Source organism: Alternaria hordeiaustralica (genome assembly GCF_023758085.1).
Source record: "Alternaria hordeiaustralica strain BMP 2776 chromosome Unknown scaffold_1, whole genome shotgun sequence".
In the NCBI taxonomy this organism is placed as follows: Eukaryota; Fungi; Ascomycota; class Dothideomycetes; order Pleosporales; family Pleosporaceae; genus Alternaria; species Alternaria hordeiaustralica.
The window spans coordinates 379,361-393,608 of NW_026056773.1; the positions used below are offsets into that span (position 1 = coordinate 379,361).

General features: G+C 54.1%; 3 protein-coding genes and 1 non-coding gene across 4 annotated transcripts; 2 read left to right on the plus strand and 2 right to left on the minus strand.

The window, feature by feature from the left end:
- Nucleotides 1-1,703: 1,703 nt before the first annotated feature.
- On the plus strand, nt 1,704-3,331 carry J4E84_000143 (uncharacterized protein; the record flags this gene model as incomplete). Its single annotated transcript, XM_049382787.1, has 2 exons — nt 1,704-2,133; nt 2,187-3,331. 2 exons carry the CDS (start codon nt 1,704-1,706, stop codon nt 3,329-3,331), a joined length of 1,575 nt encoding a protein of 524 aa, XP_049248305.1.
- Nucleotides 3,332-5,975: 2,644 nt separating this feature from the next.
- Nucleotides 5,976-7,753, plus strand: J4E84_000144 (uncharacterized protein; the record flags this gene model as incomplete). The annotated part of the gene is made up of 3 exons (XM_049382788.1): nt 5,976-6,060; nt 6,110-6,962; nt 7,018-7,753. 3 exons carry the CDS (start codon nt 5,976-5,978, stop codon nt 7,751-7,753), a joined length of 1,674 nt encoding a protein of 557 aa, XP_049248306.1.
- Nucleotides 7,754-8,324: 571 nt separating this feature from the next.
- On the minus strand, nt 8,325-10,805 carry J4E84_000145 (uncharacterized protein; the record flags this gene model as incomplete). The annotated part of the gene is made up of 1 exon (XM_049382789.1): nt 8,325-10,805. One exon carries the CDS (start codon nt 10,803-10,805, stop codon nt 8,325-8,327), a length of 2,481 nt encoding a protein of 826 aa, XP_049248307.1.
- Nucleotides 10,806-12,027: 1,222 nt separating this feature from the next.
- On the minus strand, nt 12,028-12,113 carry J4E84_000146. Its single transcript has one exon. It is a non-coding gene; the product is annotated as a tRNA-Asp (tRNA).
- Nucleotides 12,114-14,248: the final 2,135 nt, after the last annotated feature.

The following is a 14,248-nucleotide window of genomic DNA, read 5'->3' on the forward strand; positions in this document are numbered from 1 at the left end:
GCACACAGCGTCGGTGTATCATCGCTGCTTGTCGTCGCGCGCAAGCCGATGCGGATGAACTCCTCTTGATTCGCTGCCATTGCGACTTCCGGCGGTGTTCGAAAGTTAGTCAAGAGCTGTCGCGAAAATGAAACTGGAGGCAAGAGTATTGTTGGGGAGCTCGGACTTGCTGCCTGATTTTCCACTTCTTCGATTCACTTTCACGTTATTCGTACGCGCGTTTGCACCTTGTGGTCACTCGGCTGTCTAACAACCGCCCCGCAAGCATTTATCGATATTGTTACTGGACGCTCGACAGACAATTGTACTAAGGGAATCCTCTTCTAAAGTTATCAACCATCACGATTACCCGCTATCTACAACCTCGCTACCCTTCAACATGCCCTGGGCCCCAGCTCTAACGGAGCAACAAAGGCGGGACACACCACAAGACAGCGTCGAGAGGGTCACAAGTGCGATACGGACGATCAGACCATGTAGCGGCACTGTAGACGACCACGGTCGAACCGCGCCGAACATGTTTCACCTCCTCGACTGCGGCCATGTTGTCGTTATCGATGGGTCGGATACGAGATGCGGTAGCAACTGCCGATACCCCATAAATGGGGCCAACCCACAGTTCTCAGAGACCCTCGTAAAGTCACCCACGGCGTATGTTATCGACGAAGCTTTTAGGTTCTGTCAATCGCTAATGCGTCCTCTTCTAGTCCAAGGCTCATAAGTATCCTGCCCACTGACTTTCGGCCGCGTCAAGAACCCCTCTATTGCGAAGTCTGTCAGGGAATTCCAGTAGACCACTACCTCTTCCAGAAATACCGTCGACGTTCTCTCGCCCTCACACGCGGTGAAATTGTAGCGGCTCTCCAGATCCCGAACGACCTGGTCGACGCCATATTGGCGGCACCGTTCCCCAACCCAGACCTCCAAGAGCACAATTTACAATGTGGCCACAAGGTCTACTGTGTTGCTCAGCAACCTTGTGGTCAGAACTGTGAGTCTGACAAGCCCTGCCCGACGCATCCCTTGGCACTTCTTCTCAACAAGGACTCCGGCGTTATCTTTTGTCAGGAGTGCGTCTTGAGAGCGGAACGGCTTTACACGAGGTATGAGGCGAAGGAGAAGGAGTTGGAGGTGAGACGCAGAGGTTACCCCGGGCCGGGGGCTGAATTTGGTTTCTAGGTTTGTTGTTGGTTCCATTCTTCGTTCATTCTTCGGGCATTGCACATGATAGACCTTGATTGAACTTTCCATGCTTGTAGAGTGGCGTAGACCAATTTCTCCTCTTCTCAATACTATGGTGATGAAAGCGCACGACCGTTGGTCTTGATGACGTGTCTGTCAGAGGTCAGAATCTCGCTCTCACTTCGGGAGCGCGCAAGCTCCTGTGCCTATTCGGTATTCACTATGCCAATGGGGTTGCATCGCTTTGGATTTCTCACTATTGTCGCATGTCTGCTCGTCCTATTGTTCTACAGTCTCGGAGCCTAGCGTGCCTGGACGCATCGAGCGATAACCGCTCACCTTCACTACAGTTTAGCAAAACAGGCTACGAAGGTTCTCTTAGTTTCTCTCTTCTACAACGGTTAGTCTGTAACACCAACGCAACTACTCCCTCGTTCTCAACCGCAGACCGATCACATACTTAGCGACTCATCGACCTCACCGCGGGTTCACATCATCAGGAAACCTTCATCAACAGCTCGATGGGAAAACAGAAGACAGTCACGACGGGAAAGCCGCCGGGACGTCCTCGCGGTAGCGCCAAAGGTGGTAGTCGTGGTGGCGGCCGACCGAAAGGCAGAGCCTCGAAGTCAGCTACCCCAGCGCCGTCAGCGCCAGAAGCTGCGCCCGATAGACCGGGACCCAAGCTACTGTTCAAGCCTTCGGTGGGAAGATCGGACAGCCCAGCGCAGGAGCGCGACGCGACACCGGGATATGGCGCGAGCGAAGATCAAGATGACGACCTTCCTCAGCAATCCGGAGAGGCGGCGCCGGTGACAACTCGCACCGGACGAGCAGTCAACAAGCCAAACCAGTACGACGCGGCTCAGGGTAGCGAGATCGATGCCTTCATTGATCAGGCTGAGGAAGATGCTAGAAACGATGGCAGAGGGTCTATGGCGAGCGATCCATGTGAGTGCTCCTCTCTCTTGTGTTATGATCACAGATTGCTGACCTCATTCCAGCGTACGTTACACACAAGGCCCAAGAGCAGATCAAGCAGCCACCAAAGACACCAAAGCCAAGAGGTCGTCCGCCCAAGAACTCCACGCCGTTTAGCGCCGCAGCTAGGAAATCAGTCGAACAATACGGGATGTTCGCGTCCCCTGCAGTGCCTCCCCCGTTCATAGCAGACAAAGAAATATACCTCATCCTGAGCAACCTCAAGAGCAACGCCAAAATCAGCCTCGACCTTCCCGGCCTCACCGACGCCGCCAACCCATACCAGGCCCTACCCTACAGCGCCAAGACCCTCACCCAGTTATACATTGTCTGCTACCAAGAGAAGTTCTGGGATCTCTGCGACATGGTAGCCGACACATGGATCCGCAAGTTCCACGACCAGCGCAAAAAGGCGCAAGAAGATAAGGAAAAGGACGAGAAGAAGGATGAGGAGAAGACAGAGGAAATCTGGCTCCCGAACCGAGCGCTCAATCGGCGCAAGCGAGTCGCACAACAGGCGTGGCGGAAGGGCAAGAATATCCCGGCGGAGTTTGATCAGTTTCCTAGAGACTACGACTTGGAGGTCACGGATCCTGAACTTGACAAAGATGTTACATCGGTCCATACTGATCTCCTCAACTTGCTTTACACGCACACATCACCTAGGTGTGGAGCGAGACTCCTCTGGGCCGATGCACTCGCCCTGGGCGGCGACAAGACCGAGCACATCATCGGAAAGGTCACACGCAAGGGCTTCGCTCTACACCCCGAGCTCCTCTTCGACATCATGCAAACAAGTCTGCGCATGGTCCGTCGCAACCTCACACTGAAGATTGAGGAGAGCACTGAGGGCGCATGGTGCAACCGCTACCACGAGCACGGAAAGAATGGCAACGTTTGCTACCGACAGCGCGCGTCGAGGGTTGATGAGGGCCTAGAGATGGCAATAGAGCAGTCTAGGAACAGGGAAGAGAGTCATGTGGAGGGTGAAGCTGATGATGTGGATTTGATAGAGGAGTTGGAGTTGGCACTGTGGGCGCAGGAGCAGGAAGAGACTCCCAGGGCTGAGAAGAGAGGGCGCGAGGATGGTGGTGAGGTCAGTCCGAGTAAGCGGGCTAGGTTTGTGGGGGAGGAAGAGGATGCTGAGGGGGACTCTGAGGAGGATTGAGCGAACTCGGCATAGAGGGTCCGCGGTTGCCTTTTCCGGGAACCCGGGCACGATGTCGACATAATGGCACGACATCGGTGTGCCAACAGTTCTGCAGTCAATTCGATACCAAGGCAGTGCAGGTATAGAAAAAATAATTACACTCACTTACGTTCTGAACTGAAGGCGCGACGTGCTCATCATCGCGCACTGTTGCGCAGCCGTGGTCTTATCGCACCTACCTTAGATTGTCCTTCACTTCATCGCGCCTACTCCCTGGTTGTCACTTCCCTCGGGGCCACGGCATATCATCAACACGTGCTTCATCGCCTAACTGCCGCTTACCTAGGTACAAACATCTCGCCATCTCATTTGCCGCCAACACACCGACATTTTCCCACCACCCCAGATCTAACGTTCAGTCACACTCTCCCCACAACTAGTTCCGGATAACCGTAGAGGACCCTTCAGGCGCCCTGTCAGAGTGACATGTGAACCTCGTACCCCGGGTCCCATTTCTCCGCACGGCTTGAATCAGTTGTCGTGATTACAAGACGTATAAATGGGTCTTATCCCCAACATTGGCGCCTTGGTCCGTCTTGGTTGATACCCACAATGAGCTCGTAAGTGCGTGCTTTCCACCCCATATGCTTTCCAAGGCGGCTAATCAGTTCAGAGGCGTTTGTCAGCGTCCGTATCCACCCGATCATCCAACACCTCCGCCCGCGGACATACGCACACGATGTCTGGATGGATGTGTTGAACGAAAGCCAATGTCTGTTGAGGGCGACCTAGCCGTCAACGGGAATTGAACACAACACCACCTCAGTAGATGTCTCATGCACGGCAATCACCGACACTTGGAGTCTTGTGGCTTCGACGGTAGCCGTTTGTATACACGATGCATAAGAGGAAGGATTAGACCCACTGGCATCGCCGACCAGCCGATCAATCTCGCCCGCTGTGGACCAGAAGGATGCCCGCATGATTTTCAAATTTATCGCAGCGCTTCAGAGGAGAGGACATGGCCTCGATGATGCCTACGAAAGATACGATGTAGCAAGAATGTTGCTCTGTTGACGTGTAGGACAAGCACTTGGGCGTCCTTTGGCACAACGGCTTGCGCTGTTCACAAGCACTTGGTGAAGGCATGGCAATCTTGGTCTTCGCTAACCATCTCACGCGCACCTCGTGTGTGTGGAGACCCCAAGTCAAAGCGCCTGCGCTCGCACCGATAACACTCGGAGCTCCGACCGGGGGTGGTGGACGTATCACACCTCTAGACCTGTCTGTTTCTTCGCATCGCATGACAAGATGCACTGCGAATGCAAAGCTTGGTGGAGACGAGAAGAACCCCGGCGGTCTGGGCTTTCGTCAAGACAACAAAGCGCTTGGAGATGTTGTGCTTGCCGTTGTGGGTTCAACGATCCAGCTGCCACTACGGCAGAATACAACCTTCCTGCTGGACTTTGGGGTACAGAGCCAAGTACAGAGCCAAGAGTCGGATCATTGTCCTACGACCCATCAGAGGCTCCGACAACCAGGACTCGTATCAGCGCCAGAGCGACCGAAGAAGCGACACATTTTCACACCTGCGTACCGTTAGTCCTACCAAAATATCTTGCATGCGCCGTATCTATGTCCGATAGTGTAGTCCCCACGGCAGATGCATTGGAGGGACGGGATACCATTTGGGGTAGTCACAACGCGGGCGCTACTGGAAAAGGCTGAAGGAGTTGGAGCCGCATCGCTTGTGTCGACACACCGCCGCGAGACGAGGTCTCGTCCAGGAGCTTAACCTCAGAAGCCGATACCCTGCTCCGACGCTCCTCTCGGTCATAATTCTGCCGGCGAACGGTCTCGTCGCGAGGCAGCGTCAGAATAGCGTAGTAATTTATCCCGCGTGCGAGATTTTCCCGGGATGGTACCAGCCAATAGCGCGGCATGCATTTACGGCACCTCCCCGGCCGCTACGAGGAGCTTGACAAGCTTCTCTTCCTCGACTGACAGCTAACGTGGGAGACCAAGAGAAATCCGGGACACGAGAGCGTTTGGGGGATAATGCGGGGTTCCCATCGTGTGGTGGCCAGGTTCTTGACTCGTCCTTAGCTCGGCCCCAAGCTCCACAAGACGCACGAACAAGGAAGCTTTCTCCACCTAAGCCTGCCAACCTTTCCGCCTCCTTACTGGGCATGTAACCTACGTGCAGATGGCGCTGCCGTGAGAGACACGAGAGGCGACCGGCGTGGCCGCTTGATCGGTAATTGATCAGACGATCAGCGGTCCGCTTACTGCGCGAGGGTTAGTTCCAACGCCTGCAATGGCCGACGAGACGGGTCGACCTATTGAACGTTGGGAAAACCACAGTTGGGAAGGTCATCCGGCATTCCTGGCTCGGAAGACCGACGCCGACCGCTACTGGCGATGGACAAACGTGGAGTAGAGGCTTCCGGGGTTGACTCTGGGGTCTCATGGATGGTGTGATTTAGCAGGCCTTGCATCTAGGATCTCCGCATCTCGTACCCCACCATCAGTTCAAGTATAAGAGGCACATGCGCCTTTGAACAGTTGAGTCGTCACTGCCTTTCCTCCCTGTCCGACAGACGTAGGTTCCGCAGCTCAATCACGACCTTACTCCGATCCACCTATACCAATATCGCCCATCATGGTCGTTTGGAACCCATGGAAGGAGAACTTGAAGCACACTCCCAAGGAGAGCCTTAACTGGCGTCTCTGGTATGGTGTCTTCGGTAGGTTATCTCACCTCCCATATGACTACACCCAACTAACTCGTCCTAGTCTTCGGTCTCATGGGCGCTGCTCGTGGTATCGACGAAGGCCTCATCGGTACTACAGCCGAACTCGACCCCTTCAAACGCAAGTTCGGACTCGAAGAAGACGGCAGCAAGAGCGAACACGAGATCGCAGAGCTCCTATCGAACATCACATCCATGGTGCAGATGGGTTCCATCTTGGGTTCCCTGATTGCCTTCTTCATCACCGACAAGATTGGTCGCCTCTGGGCTACTCGCCAACTTTGCATCGTTTGGGTTATCGGCATCGTCATCTTCCTCACCAGCTCTATCACTGGTTCCGTTGGACAAATCTACGCCGGCCGCTTCATTGCTGGTATCGGCATCGGACAGACCACCGTCGTTGCTCCCACCTACCTGGCCGAGACTGCGCCCAGGGCCATTCGTGGTCTCTGTGTCTGCGCTTTCGCTGGATCAGTCTACATCGGTATCATGCTCGCCTACTTCGCATCCTGGGGTTCCTCCATCCACATCTCGTCTGCCACTGATGCTCAATGGCTCGTACCCAACAGCATGCACATCATGTTCGCCGGTCTCATCTTCACCCTCTCTTGGTTCGCCAAAGAGAGTTCCCGTTGGTTGATCAAGGTCGGCCGCCACGAGGAGGCCCTCGACAACCTCGCCCAACTCCGCAACCTCCCCGCTGACCACCCTTACGTCACCTCGGAGATTATGGACATAAACGACCAGCTCAACCGCGAACGCGAAGCCACTATGGGTACATCTTGGCTCGGACCCATCCGGGAGCTCTTTTCCAGCAAGGCCAACCTCTACCGTCTTCAGCTCTCTGTCCTGTCGCAGTTGCTATCGCAGTGGTCGGGAGCCAATTCCATCACAATGTAAGTTTGACACTCAGATCCCATGCCTCGCGCACATGACTAACACGACTTCCAGCTACGCACCCAAGTACTTTGAAATGATGGGCACGAGCGGTCAACAAGAGAAGCTGTTTGCTACAGCCATCTTCGGTGTCGTCAAGTTTGTCAGTTCCATGATCTGCGCCTTCTTCCTCATCGACTTCCTCGGCCGCAAGCGCTCTCTCGCCACCGGTATCACACTCCAACTCCTATCCATGCTCTACATGGCCATCTTCCTACTCATCGACACCGGCGTTGCCGATGGCGTACCCCAGAGCTCCAGCCAAAAGCACGCTGCCATGGGTGCCATCGTCATGATCTACTTCTCCGGTTTCGGTTGGGCGCTCGGATGGAACTCGATCCAGTACCTCATCAACTCCGAGATCTACCCCCTCCGTCTCCGTGCTCTTGGTGGTTCCATCGCCATGACATTCCACTTTGTCAACCAGTACGGTAATTCCAAGGCTGTACCTCTCATGTTCATTTCCATGACCCACGGAGGTACCATGCTGTTCTTCTCCTGCGTCACCGCCGTCGGTCTCGTCTGGGTGTACTTCTTCCTGCCTGAGACTTCTGGAAAGTCGCTCGAATCTCTCGACGAGATGTTCAACCTTCCTTGGCACCTTATTGGTCGCAAGGGTGCCGAGCTTACCAAGGGCTCTGGTGGCATGGCTGAGATTATGGATGAGTCGGGTGAGAAGGCTGTTGAGTACCAGATGGAGAATGCTGGTGGTGCTGAGCAACAGACTCACCGTGTGGAGCAGAAGGTCTAAGCCACTAAGGCAGTCGTACGAATACCCTGTATATAGCATCGCACACATCAATAGTGTTGCTGGATGTATATGAATGAAGTTATGAACACAAAGCTCTTTTCTCATGCATGTGCACGTCTAATCATCTCTCAATATACTAACAAGTTACAACTGTCACATTCACGATCGCATTGTTTTCACCCTCTTCGTATAGCATGTAAAGTTGTACACTTGAATTAATACCTATGTTTCCTTGCACAAATTCTAACTTCGACCAAATGATCATCAGCCTCTTGGGATAGCTAAGTGAGTACCCACAGTAGGGAGCGACAAGACAACTCGAACCCGGCGCCAGGTGAGTCGAAGCCTAAAGCTCAACCAACGTGGAGGACACGCTTCGGTACCCTAGAGCGACGATAGTAATATGAAAACGTCGTCCCCAACGCCTCGCTCAAACCATGATAACCCGCCCCATTACAACAACAATGAAAAATACCCGTGCAGAACTTTTGGGAAGAAAAGAAAAGGAAAGGAGCAGCCAAACTACCCACACCATCTCCGGAGTACCCAAACCACCTCCACACCGTCGCACCTAAACCCCACCAGCCATAGAAGCCCGCTCCTCGCGCCTCCCCCGCCTCCTCCCCTCCCCCTCATCCGTCTCCTCCGCAAGCCACAGCGCAACCTCCAATTTCGTTTCCGTCACCTGCTCCCTCGCCGCCTTCCTAAACACCCTCATCACCTCCCCCACAACCGTCACGTCATCCTCCATGAACGTGATCTGATGCAGGAACGCGTACAGCGAAGTACTACCTAGCTTGATCTTCCGCTGGATCTTGGCGGTATCTAGACCAGTAATTGTGGGAGTGGGGTGAGTAGATAGGGAAGCGAAAGCCTCGCAGATGTCGTCTTTGGTCGTTGTGCCGTCCCAGAGTTCGAAGTCGAGGGTGGTGATGAAGGTTTCTAGGGATGTGCCGCCGAGGAGGGTTGTGCGTGCTTTTGAGGCTGCGCGAAGGATGGACGGGGTGGAGTGGGTTGAGGAGCGACTGCGGGTTCTGAAGGGGTTGATGGAGGAGGGGGAGGAGGAAGAGTCGTCGTGGGAGGAGGTGGTTGGGGCGGAGTCGGGGATTATGACGGTCTGCTCGACGGTGGCGGCTTCGGTGGCAGTGGGTTTGGAAAGAACGGTTTGCCAGAACCCATGGATAGGAGTCGCAACGACGACAGACGGCTCGTCGCGCGTTGCATCCTCTGTACCCAGCTCCTCAACAGCAGGGGTAGGCTCCTCAGTAATGGGAGGAACCATGCTGCTGATCAGTGGATCAACGGCATCAGGGTCAGCGGTCCAAGTCTCAATATACCTGTTGGCCTTCTCAGATTTCTTATCCTTATCCTGTTGTATGGGAACCGGAACTTCGATTGGCGCTACATGTATAGCTACAAGACTGTTGTGAAAGTCGCGGGTTTCTTTGGTCTCACCCGGACCGTTGGGCTTGCAGAGAAGAGAGGCGACGAAGTCGGGCTCTTTCTTCTCCGTAGCGACGGACTTCTTCTTATCAAGTTTAATAACCTTCTGCTTTGTCTTTGAGGCCTTTTGCTGCTTGGGCGCAATGGCCGGCACCGAGAGAGGAGTGATATGAAGCGCAACCAGCTTCTCATGAAAGTCGCGAGACTCCTTGGGTACGCCAGAGCTATTAGACTTGGAGAGAAGAGACGCGACAAAGTCCTGCTCTTTTTCTTCAATAGTGACAGTCTTCTTCTGGTCAGCTTTGGTAGCTTTTGACTTGGCTGTTGGGATCTTTTGCTGCTTGTGAGAAGTGACTGGCAGCGAAGGTGGAGCGACATGAAGCGCGGCGAGCTTCTCGTGAAGGTCGCGAGACTCTGTGGTCACACCAGAGCCATTGGGCCTCGCCAGAAGTGTTGTGACGTATGTGTGTTCTTCTGCTATGACAATTGGGTCGACATTATCCATCGTAGTCTCAACAGAGTCGGTTTCGGGAAGCTTTTGAACCACATCGGACTTCGTCGTGGCCACCTCCTTAGATGCCTCAGATGTCTTAGCGGCCTTCTTCTCAGCCTTGCTAAGCTTCTGCTGCTTGGCTTCAGCGACCGGCAGTACGATGGGCGCGACGTGCAAAGCGACCAACTTAGCCTCTTCGTCGCGGGATAGGCGCGAAGGGTAAAGAGTCGAGTTTGGCATCGATAGAATTGCCGAAGGGCTACAAGTCGACTCCTCAGAGACGTTTGCCATGATGGGTTCGGACGACGTGTCAATTGCCTCAGCCAGATCTTCAGTCATCGGAGGTTCCTCATCCGCATCATGTGTCGGAGCAGTGATGTAGATGTGGGGTAGTGCAGTGATACTGGAAGCTTCGGCAAAGTCGTCGTCGTCTTCAGGGACAGTGACCTGCTCAGGAGAGGCAAGCTCTTGAACTAGCTGAGGAGCGTCTTCGTCTGACTCAGTATCAGGTTCCGTGACCTTATCTGACTCAACGTCGGTGTCAGACTGGGCAGTCTCGGGCGCATCAGCGGGCTGGAAGGTAGGTTCAGTGACGCTGTCTGCCATGCGCTGATCAATGCCGTCGCCGTGAACGTGGGCGGAGCAAGGCTCATGGACAGAACGGTTGGTATGAGTAATCCGCTTAACGACGCCGTCGACAACGCGCTGCTCAACGATGTCGCTGTAGCTGTAGCTTGGGCGAACAACCCGCAGAGGGGCAAGACGCTTCTCTTCAGCGCTAGCTTTCGTCTTCTCCATAGTCGCTTCGATCTCGTGAGTCCGATTGGCAGGAGGTGGAAGCGGTTTCCGGTTTTTCTTCGCCGGTCGTCGTGAAGGCCGGTTAGCCTGAGCCTTGAGGACCGCGTTCTTGCCCTTAGACATCAACTCTTGCGCCGCCTTTTGCTTAGCAGCTTCGAGCTTCTTCTTCTGGATGGCAACATTTTCGATGCGCTTGGCCTCTTTCTCCGCAGCTATCTTCTTGAGAGCTTCTTGTTTGGCGTCAACAGGAGTGTTGGTGTTAGTGCTGTCCACGGCGACGGCATCAGAGGCATTAGGGGCGATGTTGGTAGCAGACATCTTGTTAACTGCGTAAGTGACTGGTTGAAACCTTTTGGTCTTGTTCTTATGTGGCTAGGTGTAGTTGGGTTCGAGAGGGCTTGTGAACAAAGGTGTCTGAAACAGTGAGCAGGTAGTTCAAGAATGTGGGTTGAGTGTGACGGACCAGTTGCGCCGTAGGGGTGGAACTGAATGTGTTACTTAGATCTGCCTGTACGAAAGTAGGGAAGAAAGCTGGTATAGTGAGAGTTGCTCACCAAAAGGGGGTGTTTATATGAGTGAGGCGTGTAAAACTCCACTAAACGCTCAGACCAGGCGTGAATGGAGCTCGTGCTTGAGTTAGTGACAGAAAGCTAGACCGTGACCCGACTATGCGTTAATGAGACAACAGGTGACGGTTATTAGCTTTCACTGACAACGCGAAGACCACCTGCAGGATAGTGGACTCGTCCGCACACGCCAGGTACTTTTGGACAAGGTCGTCTCTCGAATCACACCTTAACTCTCTGCGCTAGGAGTTGTATAGAAACAATGCAACTTTGAGTTACACTGCTTCAGCTCAGTCTCATAGGGTCCGCATCACCTTGCGGGCGATTGCGTCTGGCATGGTCAACACTGTGTTTAATACCGCCAGCTGTGATTCACCTGCGGTGCGTCTAAGATTCACTTCGATCCAGAAGCAGAGTGGACTCGTGGTGTTATTGATTCGTCGAGCGTCGAAGAGAAACGAAAACCGCATGATATCGAAGACCTGCCATGGAGTGTTCGGACAATTTGAACTGCGTGCTAGGTGTGCGACCAGAGGTTCCTCCACATGGGAAGACCAAATGCAGCTAACGAGACCTTCGAGGCTTCAGAAAAGCTTCTTCGCGTCCGATCATGACGATAGCAGCATTTGAATGGATTTGCGTAGGTCGATGCCCCGACGAGATGATGATATAAGGAGTCAATCGTGTCAAGAAGCTGACCAGATGTAGTGGCATTTGTCCGCACAGCGCAGCAAAAAGTGGCATGCTGGTCCGCGTCGCGTGTACTGCAGAAGTACTCTCAGCTCCGATAACATACTGAGACAGCACTGTTGATGTTCAAAAAGATATAAGGCAGTCGTCGCGTTGTAATGGCCGGCGAGGTAGGGAGTTGTGGTGGTTGAGGTTAAGAAGTGGCAGGCCACAACCGACTCCCATCCTGATTGCCCCTAGGCCCGACCCTATGATGCAAGCCGTGGGCAAAAGCAAAAAATGAGCTCTCCAGCGGGGAATTGAACCCCGGTCTCCCGCGAGTTGCCTGATAGGTGACAAGCGGAAATACTGACCACTATACTACTGAAGATTGATCAACTAGATGGTTGAGTAGGTGGATCGATGGGAGTTAAGTCAACAATGTAATATATATCTTTCGTGCGTTGTCTGTGCCTCAAGCGCTGAGTCGTGCTAGTCTACGCAGAAGGAATCGAATGGAAAAAAAGACGTGGTTCCCGCTTGCAGGTGGGGCATGAACCGGACCGGTGGCACCTGCATTCCCAGCCCCAAATTCTCGGCACTCGCAAATCCGTGACAAACACCCGCAAACGTCACAACAGCGACAAGATCGATAACCGCTACCTGCTTCAATCATCACGTCTCATCCTCATCAAGTGTTCCTCGGACTATCCGACATCAACGCAAATGTCTTGCCCCTGAACCCGAAGCGCCGACGGGTCTCTTAGTGGAGACCCCGAATGAAACGATCCCGAATCTTCAGGCAGTGAGATCGCGGAACGACCTACAGTTGATGAGTGGGCAAGGTAAGATGCGGTGTGGTTTTACCGATGACACGCATGCCCATGTGAGGCACTGGAAGCTGCCCCTGCAGCTCGAACCAGGTGCGCGGATCAGCATCGCGAATGATACCGCATCTTGCCACATACGCATACGTGTATTGTGTAGAACGGAAATCGAGGGAACGACACATTATTTTATCAATTCAAGTTGAGTCACGAAAGGTGCAGTATGTTCTCATCGCAAGACATATGCAGATCTATCAAATCTGCCTAGGTGGGGAGGGGAGCGCGCACAAGATGTTTGCCAGAAAAGGCAGTGTTGACGCCCATTCGCGCATGTCCGTCACCATCATCCGGGTATCGTGGAGGCTGAACCGTCGGCTCATGCCGTAACCTATCGGCGTGGAACAGCATTGTCGTGGCGTGTGATGTTGTACTATGCCACGATGTAGCGCTGGGTTACTACGTGCGCGAGGCTATGCAATAGGCTGTAGGCCTAGAGTTGCTATACGCGACGAGTGTGAATCTCTCAAATCTGCGAGCGAGCGTCCTGCAATATAACAGAGTCCAGACGCGATGCGCTTTTGCTCAAGATCAATAGTCTGACGCTGTGCCGTTGGACTTGTTCTATTGTAGGCGGAACCGCGTAGACACCAACCCAGGCAGACTGCCCGTGCCATGACCCCGACTCATACCGCCAACAACTCGCAACACCATGACAAAAGGTCAATGATGAGGTCGCAACATTTCCCATTGCGATAGGAGCGACGACGTCATGTCTGACCGGCAACAGTGTCTACCGGAGAGCACAGAGTCGCTAGCGCTGCAACAGAAGGGAAAGTGAAGGATGGAAGCAGGCAAATCACAGAAGAAGCGGTGGCTCATAGAGTAAGCTGCACTACCCAAGGTGCGGCGCGGGTCAGCGAGATTGAGCAGACATGGGCAGAGGGCTTGGCTGGGAATTGGAGGTGACGCGTTCTGGAATCTGGGGTCGCCCTGGGCAGGCGGGAGAGACAAAGAGAAGCGGAGTCGCGGACTGGATGCCTTGATTCATGGTGTTGTTGGAGCGTCGGAAGAAGTCGCGATGGTCGCGACGAGAGGCCACGCCGTTGATCTACAAGCAAGTCTTTATTGCGATGTCAAATGCACTGCATTGAAGATGCTCACTGCCATGTTGATCTACGGGGGGCATGTCGGCAGGGGTGCAGCAATGCTCAGCAGGACGTCGAGTGGCTGAGCGGGCATGCAGGCGTCCTCCGCCTCAGCGAAGTACGAGCACGTTGGCGCCCTCTTCTCCCACCGCCCGTTCAGCCCACGTCTTCGCTCGCTACTGCTCTGCTCTCATTGCTATTCAATAAGAACGAACAGCATCTTGTTCTGGTCGCTCGTTGTTGTTTTTCCCACCAGCTGGAACCATTGCGCCGTGCACCTGCCGCTTCGCCCCGGCTATCCACCTGCACTTGACGGACCGAAGCGATCTGCACCGCGTCAGGCTGAATAGCAGACAGCCAGGCGCCAGTGAGGCTCATATCGCATTCTGGAATTCGACCATAACTAGACCCGACGTTTGCTACAGTCACTCGTTTATTCATCGTTCGCGCGCTTCTGCTCTGCATGCCGACGTCTTCTTGGTTGCTCGCTCCCACTGCGCGAGAGTCATAGCAGAGACGCCAGGCACTACCCGAGACGCGAACCAGGCACCCCG